General features: G+C 37.8%; 1 protein-coding gene across 7 annotated transcripts in view; it reads right to left on the bottom strand.

Annotated features, from left to right (window-relative positions):
- Positions 1-1228: 1228 nt before the first annotated feature.
- LOC121730516 (potassium voltage-gated channel subfamily KQT member 4) overlaps positions 1229-10787 on the bottom strand; it is a 54971-nt gene continuing 45412 nt past the window's right edge. For 2 of the 7 annotated variants that reach the window (XM_042119589.1, XM_042119591.1), the window contains 7 exons: positions 10442-10540; positions 7336-7406; positions 5366-5493; positions 4382-4478; positions 3745-4046; positions 3300-3406; positions 1229-1716 (listed from right to left, as the gene is read on the bottom strand). In XM_042119589.1, coding sequence (XP_041975523.1) covers positions 1442-1716; positions 3300-3406; positions 3745-4046; positions 4382-4478; positions 5366-5493; positions 7336-7406; positions 10442-10540 — 1079 coding nt within the window. In that variant the 3' untranslated portion in view covers positions 1229-1441. Of the gene's footprint in view, positions 1717-2944; positions 3029-3299; positions 3407-3744; positions 4047-4381; positions 4479-5365; positions 5494-6448; positions 6577-7335; positions 7407-10441; positions 10541-10787 lie in introns of all 7 variants that reach the window. The other 5 variants (XM_042119595.1, XM_042119590.1, XM_042119596.1 and 2 more) reach the window with 5 other exon arrangements.

The following is a 10787-nucleotide window of genomic DNA, read 5'->3' as shown; positions in this document are numbered from 1 at the left end:
CTAGATAAAGTATCTCGCGCCGCGGTCACTTCCCACAAGAGACGAATTCAGAACCTATAAGGCCTGAAAAATTATGCAGCTTCTTACTCGTATTCCAAAAGATATTAAAATCTCACACGCTATCTCACTTAAACCATTCGAGCTATATTTTATCGAACCTATCTAGCCGATACCTCTAATATTACCTTATCTACGCTACTGGAAGCAGGTTTGCAGTAAACGATCTAGCCAGACGTAGTTAGCGCTCGGTCCTCATTCGTCTCTTGTTATATTTGCAACTGTATACACTTACTGTTCAGTACTGACTATCCGCAGTCCGAAAATGTAGGTTGAGTATTGACGACTTTCTCTTAAACCGTAAAAACGTAATAAGCGACCAAAAGTGCAAGCTTTACATAAAATAATTTCAACAACAATTTAAGAGGAGATGATGAGGGATTAAAACCTAATATTATTGTTAAGTAAGCGTAGGTTTGTACAAACATTACAAATCAATAAATAAAACTAATAATTTTACCTACCTAGCATACAACAAGTCTTCGTACGTTAGGCTATTATTTCTATTTATATAATTAATGTATGGCATAATTTTTTTAAAGAAATACCTAAGTATTATTAAATTATTACATTAAGCTGTACAAAGTATTTATTTAATGATAGCTATGCAAATTAACAATGTTTTTCGCTTATATTATTATTAAATAACGATATTTGGAAATCAAGCAAATTTTGGCTGCTAGCCAGCTTGAAAATTTCTTCTTCTTCAAATTAGCCAGTGGCTACAGAAAGAATTAGTTACATAGGTGAGATTGGTTCTTTTGCTATTAAGTCCATAACAATATTATTCTTAGATCTCAACTGTCATCATAGATCAGGAAAATAATATTGGTGTTCAACTAATGATAGCAAATTACAACTTTAGAACGTAAAATAATTGAAGCGTACAATATTGTAATGGCTAAACTTATGAATACCTCGAATGTGCATAGGACGCTAATCGGACAGTAGTGCGGAACGGACAGCTTATAGCCTCTCTACAGACGGCAACGATATATCCTATACAGTTCGGTCACTGTAAACTTTTACACTTACACGGCCTTCAGAGCGAATTTCGAAACAGAGATGGTAATTGGTAGGCGAAATCCGAAACTATAAAAATTGCTTTTAATAGTTGGGAGCTTGGTGTTTTATTTACTTACTTAATTAGTTTTTCAGATTTTAACAGAGAATCGGCTCCTAAAATTAAATAATTCGACAATGTTAAAAAAAAGGTTAGTAAGTACAATAGCCTTTACTTTCAGGTCTCGCCTACCATTCTCTAAATTCATCCTGTTAGTGGTCGTCAATATTTCATACTATACCGGCTTACACACGCCCAAGCGTTTTTTACAATATAACGACCGAACTGTACACCGTCGTATCGTTCCTTTTGTAGCGAGTATTAGACGTCGGGTCTCAGTAGATGCAGGTCGACGGCGACGTCCCGGCGCTGCGGGCGCAGCAGGCGCGGCGGCGGCGGCTGCGCCCCCAGCAGCGCCGTGTCCTCCGCCAGCGAGTCCCCCGACCCGTACCCCCGCTCGTCCCCCGCGTCCCCCCCGTCCCCCGCGTCACCCGCGTCCCCCGCGTCCCCCTCGCACCAGGAGGGCGAGCCCGAGCTGGCCGAGCGCGTGCCTCCCGCCTCCGTCTCCACCTCCACCGAGCAGCTGGCGCACACTTCTGCAATTGTATGGCTCGTGAATATCGCGTGATGGATACACAAAATATGTATACTGTATAGTTAGGTTCGGTTGGTTATCCAAAAGTCATTCGATTTAGATAGGGGTCCGATCCAAAAATGCTGAAAGTGACCTCGATATATTATATTATATAATTAAACAATATAATTGATGGCAACTCTGTAATTAATAATAATAAAATAAATTGGATAAAACATGCAATATAAAATATTGCATGTTTCAACCAATTTCTTTACGCTAAATTAGAGCTTAAATTATGGAATAAAAGATAGATATGGAAAGTTTTGAGTAAACCGTATAATAGCCCTCTATGACCGGAGTCTCTAGTAAAAATGTTATTTGATAGAGATAGATAGATATTTTCTATTTAAGCATTTTATTGAATAGGTTCATATTACCTTTAACTGTTCAATGTAAGTAATAATAATTTTAATATCGACTAACTCCTTAATATTATGTTAGGTCAGAAAATATCCGTTTTGTAAAGGTCTTGGCTTTTCTTCTTGTGAACCCACAAATAAAAGTTTAGCTGGAAAGACTCGTTACTTACTCGAAACTTTGTAAAAGTGAAAAACAGCACCGCAATTAAATAACATTTTCCGTGTTCATTTTGTTGTAAGTTTTGCTCTTAGCAATATTCGTTTTACTTTACAATATAACTATAAACTATTTTATAATACATCTTCTTATTTCTTCATTACATTTTGAAATTTTATGGTGTTTTTTTTTGTTTATATTGATGTAGTTAGTTGATTAATATGATTATTTTTGGGTCTTGATGTAATGAAAAATTATACTCACAAAATATGTAAGTAATAACATAAAGAAATTAATCAATATTTGTTATTTTAATGATCGTTTATACCAAAATATTTTAGTCTAAGCACAAAATTTACAAACATGCTCCAAAACGTAATAACATGATAAACATTCTGACACAGTACAAAAGTAAACAATAAAATCTAAAAACCAGATAAATAAATCGACTGATCAAAGTTCTATGGGAGGCATCGACCGGCGAAATCGAAAATTAAAAGTAGAAGGGAAACGTGTCGAGACGCCGCGCCGTCCTTGACGAGCGCAGTCTCTAGATACAACACCGTCGGTACATTCATGAGTAAGGTAGGATCAGCGAGAGGTACAAAGGAAAACTAATACGCAATACGATACACATTCCACACATCGAAAGACCAAAGTGAAGGACTCACGAAGGCGGCGGTGGGCGGTTAGAATGGGGCTGTCCGACGACGTCGGTCAGAGAGAGGTCGACGACGAATAATCTTCATAAGATGCTGCAATTTTGTAATATTCGCATATTTATACCTATGGCAACGATGGTTAATAGGTTAAACACAGTACTACCTTACAACGATCCCGAAGTGTTACAATATTTTGTTGTAATATACATTTAAAAGAATATAACAAATATTGAATGTAATGTTAGTTTTTGAAACCTATTTTTATCAGCTGATAGGATAGTATGTGAAATTATAGAGCCTGTTATAGTATTATATTGAAGTTATGTAAACTGTTCGAAAGAAATAAGTAATATCATAGAATTACCTGAACTATCTGTGACAAGTCTCGGTGGCGTATCCTCCCTGTCGGTGGGAACTACTATGACTACTTCGTCTTCCCGAGGTGATCCACCATTTCTACTCGAAGACGTCCTGAAAATTGGAGCGACGATATTAGATATAAGAATTAATGAAGCATTATAGAGCAGATAGCCTATTATATAAATGAATTGTTCTTGTTACCAACTTTCAACAACATAGTTTTTCGACACATTCGAAAGTTTTTCCAAAAACTACTTGATTTATTGCAACAACCTTTGAATTCATATGCATCTTTCTAGTCTACGCGGTCTTTAATATGTTCGAAGCGACCTTTCAAAGCTAATTCGTATATTATTATTGAATCGCATCAGTTAATCAGTATACATAAAGTTACAGTAAAGTAAAGTACATTTTAAAATTGACAAATGACAACCACTGATAATACATACTTTACAATAACTTTCTTTTTCATAAATCTAGTCCCTAGATCGGAGTAGCCCCGGTTCATGGGCCTCTTGTGCGGGACCGGCGGCGCGGAGGCCGGCACGGGCTGCTCGAACGACCTGGACACGGGGGAGTTGGGCTCCGAGCACTGCTTCTCCGTCAGGGCCGGCCTTATGTATCCCCCGGGGGCGCCGCCCTCCGCGCCCCCCGTGCCCCCCGACATCCCGCCGCAGATCCTCCTCGGAGGCCTTCTGTCCTCCTCGTACATCTCTAACAGATGGTCTAGCTTACTTTCTATGTCATCTACCTGAAAATATCGATATGATTTTTTATTCCGTACACCTGTAGGCCTCGATTTTGTGATTTAGGACGAAACTTTCACCTTCAAAATTCGATTTTGTTAACACTCCCCAGTACCAATAAAACATTTGTCGAGGTTAACACTTAACATACAATAATTGTAAGTTGTAACGGGGTAGAGTTTGAACAAAATTAATTACCCGAAGTTAGGCCTGTTCTAGACACCTAATTTATGAGAGAATTAAACAGCAATTTGTGAATAAAACTTGTAACTGTTTGTGAATAAAGCCTATTGTCACATTGGTTATAATAACTTTGTGAATTGTAGTTATTATTACTTACTTGTCGTTCAATTTTCACTACTCTTGATGCTAGGCTAATTTTTGACGCATACACGTCTTTAGCTTTTGAGCCTTGTTTACCAAGAATTTGATCTAACCTGAAAATACATAAGAGAAACAGGATTAGTACCGAAGTAAATAGTTATTGTTGTGTAAGGCACAGGACTTTTTAATGACGAAAATATTTTAAAGACACGTTACGAGAAACACACTTTTTCTAAAGTTAAACTCAGTTTCTATCTACTCGGCGAACGCGAAAACATCGACGTTAATAATAACTTCTTGTTGTTTGTTATTAACCCTGAATCCGAATGTTCTCTTAAATATCAAACCGAACCGACATTCAAACAACGAAAACACAAAGAGCTGTAATGGTCTACGTAATAGTATTGGCTATCAACTCCCCTTGTAATTGTGTCGATTGCTCTATTTATAGATTAACACTCGAGGGAACACAAATTAACTAAATAAATTTTAATGACTCTTTAAATTTATTCATACAAATTAATTAAGCCTCAAAGGCTAAAAGTGCGAGCGTCGCGCGTCGATGTTTTCACGTTTACCACCAAACTCATGCAAAGATGGCACAGCTCTAATAGATTATAAAGATTAAACAAGTAATATAAAATAGGAATTAGGAAGTAATTATAAATACTTTGATAGAAAATCCTCAAGTGCTCAGTAATTTAATAACAAATCTACGAATATACTAAAAATATTAACACACAATTTAAAATAAAATAACTGAACGATAAAACCAATTAATAAAATTCAATAAGTAGGGACAAACTGTTTCAATCGGGATCTAATTTCAGCAATACAGTTTTTTTAACAGTTACAGCAGACAATTACTGCAGTTTCAATTCATGAAGTCTATTAAACACGGACAAGTCGGGGAACATTAATTAATCACAGCGGTCTGCGGCCGAGTATCAGCTGTCGTGAGGGCTGGCGCCGCACCCGAGCCACGTGGTCTAACTCTCACCTGTACTGCAGGCTCTTGGTTCGGTTTAGGAGGTCGGCGTGGCCCGAAGAGTACTGCTCTATCACGTCTTTCACGTCGTAAGGTTTCAATGCTTCTCTAAATCTCTTGCGAGCGACAAAATACTTGAGCTAGATAAAAATAAAAGTTTTCTAATTCTATTATTCAAAGAACGCGAGACTCGAATGAGAGCTACGGAAATCGTGATACTTTCGTAGGTATTTCGGTCTAGTATGAAAAAAGTATCGTGTTATGTTAGAAATAGTTTAACTTCATTTTAGTCGAATAAAATTCATGTGATCGTTTGTGCCTACTTATAGTTCAGAGTGGTCAGAATGTAAAGGAGTAATCGCAGTAGTTCCAAGAAGTCTAAGTTTAGCATTACAGCTAGGCAGTCTAATTTCAGTGACGCGTGTCAGGTTCTGGTGAAACAGATTAGTCATGCGCATGGAAAGGAGGTTCGTTTTGTGTTGTAGAGAAATCGTTAAACGTGTAACACAATGCTCTACCTAGAGTTCGTAACACCTGCATCATCCGCTTAGCCAACAACGTTAGTTGTGTATTGCACTGAACATTTTTAATTACATCTCAAAGCAGATTTCGAATAAGTACAGTTTTTATTATACATTAGTTCGGGTGCTACGTTTGAGAAAGTAGGAAAAATGTTCAGGCAAACACCGAAAGTAAACTTAGAAAACTTTATGGTATTCGTTATAGCAACACACTCTATGCACATTAGCTATAATATTATAGAGAACATAAAATGTGTGATGTATAGAAAGCCAAACTTGTCTACGAGGATTATGAGGTGTCGTCTAACGAGTAGGGTTAACAATATATCGTACAGAGAGTAATACAGGTACAGTGGGTTTATGCGGCGGAGTTTAAGGGGGAACACCGGCCAATACATTAAGGACACTAGATAGTAACGAACTATTTTATCAGATTCCATATTCAAAAGACAACGTAACTAAATGCAAGATCTGAGTAGACGTCGACATTTACTAGATTCAAGATTTGAAGACGTTAGAATCTGATGAAATAGCTCATGTAGGTCTAGCGTGCCTCGTGCCGTGGTATCAGTACCTAGTCTGGACGTTTTTCACTCTCGCCAGCAGGTCGACGTGGCCCGCCGAGTACTGTTCTATTACATCCTTAACGTCGTACGGTTTAAGTGCTTCTTTAAATTTACGTCGGGCCACAAAATACTTCATCTGTTACAAGTTTACAAGACACATGTAAAATAATCTTTCGGGAGGATTTATTATTTTTGCGATTGTCGTAAAGTGTTACTTTCTCGTTATTTGAATGATCGTGCTACACGATAAATTGTGCATTGCAATATAATATCACCGAACCACGAGAGCGCTATAAACGCCGCTAACCTCTTTACTAGATAAGTTCGTATTACTTTTGAACTAATTATAAAACATCTGGCGCTACGTTAATAGAAACACTTCCGAGGTTACCTAGTGAGGTGGAAATATTGTAGCGTATCACGTATCAACTATCGAGGTAGGAGTGCCAGCGGCGTAAAAAATATGTATAAGTAAACACGGAGCGAGTGGTAAGTTTGAATATTGTAAATACAGTTAATAAATGATTCAGTGCGCCCCAAAGACTACCTCACTTTGCTCCGTAGCCCACCTCCTCAGTTATGTATTAGCCGAGAGAGGAGGTTTTGTTTTCATTAAAGAATTTAAAAATGTATTACAATTTCATCGGAGCAGCGTGAAAATAAACTCTCGTAGCAAATTATAATATTATTGTTGAAACTAGCACCAATAACACCATAGTATAAAATTATACCCTTTAAAAGGCTGTGTGATAATGCTTTCGAATGCAGAAAAGAAAACGTAGTATTTTGTGTGCTGCCGCAACGTCCGGTAACGATATCGTGTCGGATGTGTTCGAGGAGACTTGTTAGTCTAGAGTAATTGAAAGCTTTAGCTGGATAGGGGAAGCTCACGTACCTTTCTTATAAAGCGAATGGCTGCCTTGTGGCGCGGCGTCAGAGTCACGCAGCGCGGCTCATCGTCCTCGTCTGCATCAAAATGTAATACTCAATTAAAATACAGAAACGATGTAATACGTTTTTAAGCGAGATCGGCGGGAAGTGGGTTGATGGGTAAGCAACATCGCAAATGGAGTACGGGCTCGTGTGCAATAAGAACCTTTTCCTTCGAAAGTCAATTTGTGAGCTGAATTGGGTATGTACAGTAATAATTGTAATTTACAATTTCAAACGAATCCAGTTAACCTTCGCTTGGGTTCCGTAGCGTCGAGTAATTTATTTTTCATTCGTTGGTGGAGTTTGGGGTATGTGGATAAATTGGCTGTAATTATATACGAGTGTGCAAAAATGATAACAAACATTTCACTGCAGATTATCTGACACAACTCTTATATCATGTACATTTTATTCTTCTTAAGCGATAATTATTGTGATTTATAATATGTATAAACAACTTGTATAGCTAGATATCATGTCTTGGTATTGAAGTAGTGCGACGCGTGGTATCTAGAAATTTACTGTGATTTTACAAGAATCAATTAAACATAGGTATTTTTTTAAATGTGTACCTAATTTAAGTAACCTGGAAAGTCAACTTTTTTACTACCACAACTATTTGTTCTACGTAGGAACTGGATTTAAAGGATTTAGCTAAAGATATTTACTACGACTCTACATGTACAAAAGTCACTAGAAAATAAATCAAGACTTATAATAATTGTAGGTAGCATAAGAGGCCCGATCTGATGCTGATATTATTTTTATAGTAAAGCATAAATATTTCCGATTTTCTTATAATTTTTTTGGAAATCCAAATATTCACCTTTTTTCATTGACATTGTAGTTAACTTACATGAACATTAACATAACTTCACGATTCTACATTGACAGTACCTTCTACATATATTTTCGAAGCAGTCATTTTCTATTTAAGTCGTAACTAAAATAAGATTTTCCCTTCACCGTTTTTGGTACGATGTGATTTCCCGGTACTCGGTGTACACAAGACATACATAAAATATATTATTTATCGGACGAAAAATGTCCCAATCCAAATAAAACAGACGAACTCGACAAAACCCTGTTTCCACGATTCACCTACTTTTTTACGGTTATCTATTCAGAGCCCATAGAGATTTCGGTGACGGGGTTGTAAAATATCGGATTCAATCGATAGGCGAGGCTTTATCTCGCGTTACAACTACACTAATGGCCGGTGGGCGGGTTTACGAGCGCACTGACCAATATGTAGTAAATATTGTGTGTTATGCCCGATCGTGGGACGCGGGCCGCCGGCCGGGAGAGACTGACTCGAATCTATTCTTCCGCCTGTTTCTAGCTCATGTGGAGCTACTAGAGATACTGATAAAAAAAGAGTGACTTTGACCTATTCTTTGGACGAAAGGGGTCATAACTCTTTACTTGCACAATATATAATCTAATATATAAAAATAAGTCGGGTTTTCCTTCCTGACGCTATAACTCCAGAACGCATGAACCGATTTCCACGGTTTTGCATTCGTTGGAAAGGTCTCAGGCTCCGTGAGGTCTATAGAAAAAAATATATCAGAAAAAACTTCAAGAGAAAGGCAGGAAAACAGGGAAAATCATTTTATGGCAAAACAACCTTTGTCGGGACAGCTAGTATTTTATAAACATAGGTTTAGCTGCAGTAGTCAGTATCGTGAGATCAGATATCAATGCCATTGTTTGTGTTCAATATGAAAAAGATTTATATATTTTATCACTTATGAATGCCTAACTCGGTGGAAACTTACAAGTAAAAGTCTACGTAGCAGTGACATTTTTTTACTCCGAAAGCTAGGTGTAAGTATAAACAAATAAGTAAGTATATTAAAAAAAAGGTACAAATAAAACAATTCCTCAGATCTTGTTTTATTTGTTTTTTATCAGTTACTCAGAGCATTTGGCTATCTGAATATTTTATTTTACGACGGCCAAAATTTATTCCGAACATATGGAAGTGAGTGTCAATGGGTTTTATATAATTGTGTACAGAACATGTCCCTGGTTATTCGGTTTTATTGACGGAGTATTAATATGAAAAGCAAAGTAAAGCATTACCCAATTCTACCATACACATATTAATATTAAATACACCAGTAAGTTTGGTTCTAAACATATTATTATTTCTACCTCAATATAAATAATATATGAAACAGATAAATGAATAACGTAAGTTACAACTTTTATTCTAAAATGAAATGAAAATGAGAAAAAGAAAGTTACTTAACTATTTATTCATCTTTTTGACTGTCAAAAACTGCATCGTCCTTAGAAAGAAATAAGTTTGGGTCACGTGAAAACGTGTCTAGACACGTTATTATTATTATTATGTATATTATTTCAAACAAATACAGAAAAAGTGGATGCCGTGTTAGGACAATAAGATACACCTTCCGGTCTTCTGGGATTTCAGAAGCAGGAGTAACTAAATATTTCTTGAGACTTCACCGGTCTCCTAAATAATAAGGTACGTTCGGTATTCAGTTGTTCACCCTCTACGATATTGGAGCTAATAAATTATAATTTGTTAAAGGTTCATAATAAACTTAGATCGGCAAATGATACCCACTCGTCCAACTAAACTACAATCGATATTAGTGTACGTTAATGATGTCGATTTACAAAAGCTAACAGAGGCTATTTACTTTGAAACTATCGGGTTTCTGGCGGTACTGCGGACGGACAAAGCATACAAAAACTATAACTTAGATTTCTAGCGCTGAAAAGCTGCCTTAAAGATTTAGTGGCCAAACATTCTAGTACGCACATCGAAGAGCTCGTTAATCGGGCACGGAAATATCGATTACGAAGCGACAGTGCACAATCAGACTAGGAGGACTATTTCGTCCGGCCTACTAGGGCTAATCCACACGGCGCATCGAGATGGCAGGACATCTTTCTCACGTCGCCCGTCTTACGAGACGTCGGGTCGACGAAAGTCGAAACGCCCGTCGTGAGTGCTATCTCCAGCTCGTAGCTCCAGCCTCGTCGCACGAGGCTGAAGCGAAGCGTCGTGTGGACTAGCCCTTAGGTCTTACCGTCGGAGATTCTCTTGGAGAGCGCTGTCTCCGCGACCGCGCCGCAGTACGAGGGGTGGAGGGGGCCGCGGGGGCCGCGGTGCACGTGCAGCGTCGCGCCTGCCAACCCACACACGCTGACTTCAACACTCAACCATCACCAAGTATCTACCCTACTGGGTCGTACGACGCAGACAAAATCGTGCTAAGAAAAATTCAAAAACTGTGGCGTGAGAAAAGAAGAGACTCCCGCCTGCCTTTAGATTTGTATTCACAAAATGCTCGGGTAAGCAGTGCTACGTTATGCAATGCAAAAAAGTCGCAATCAAATTTTGAAAGTGCACAAAAATCTGTTATTAGGCATGTC

Source organism: Aricia agestis, chromosome 9, assembly GCF_905147365.1.
Source record: "Aricia agestis chromosome 9, ilAriAges1.1, whole genome shotgun sequence".
Classification (NCBI taxonomy): Eukaryota; Metazoa; Arthropoda; class Insecta; order Lepidoptera; family Lycaenidae; genus Aricia; species Aricia agestis.
This window is presented reverse-complemented; position numbering and strand designations above follow the sequence as displayed.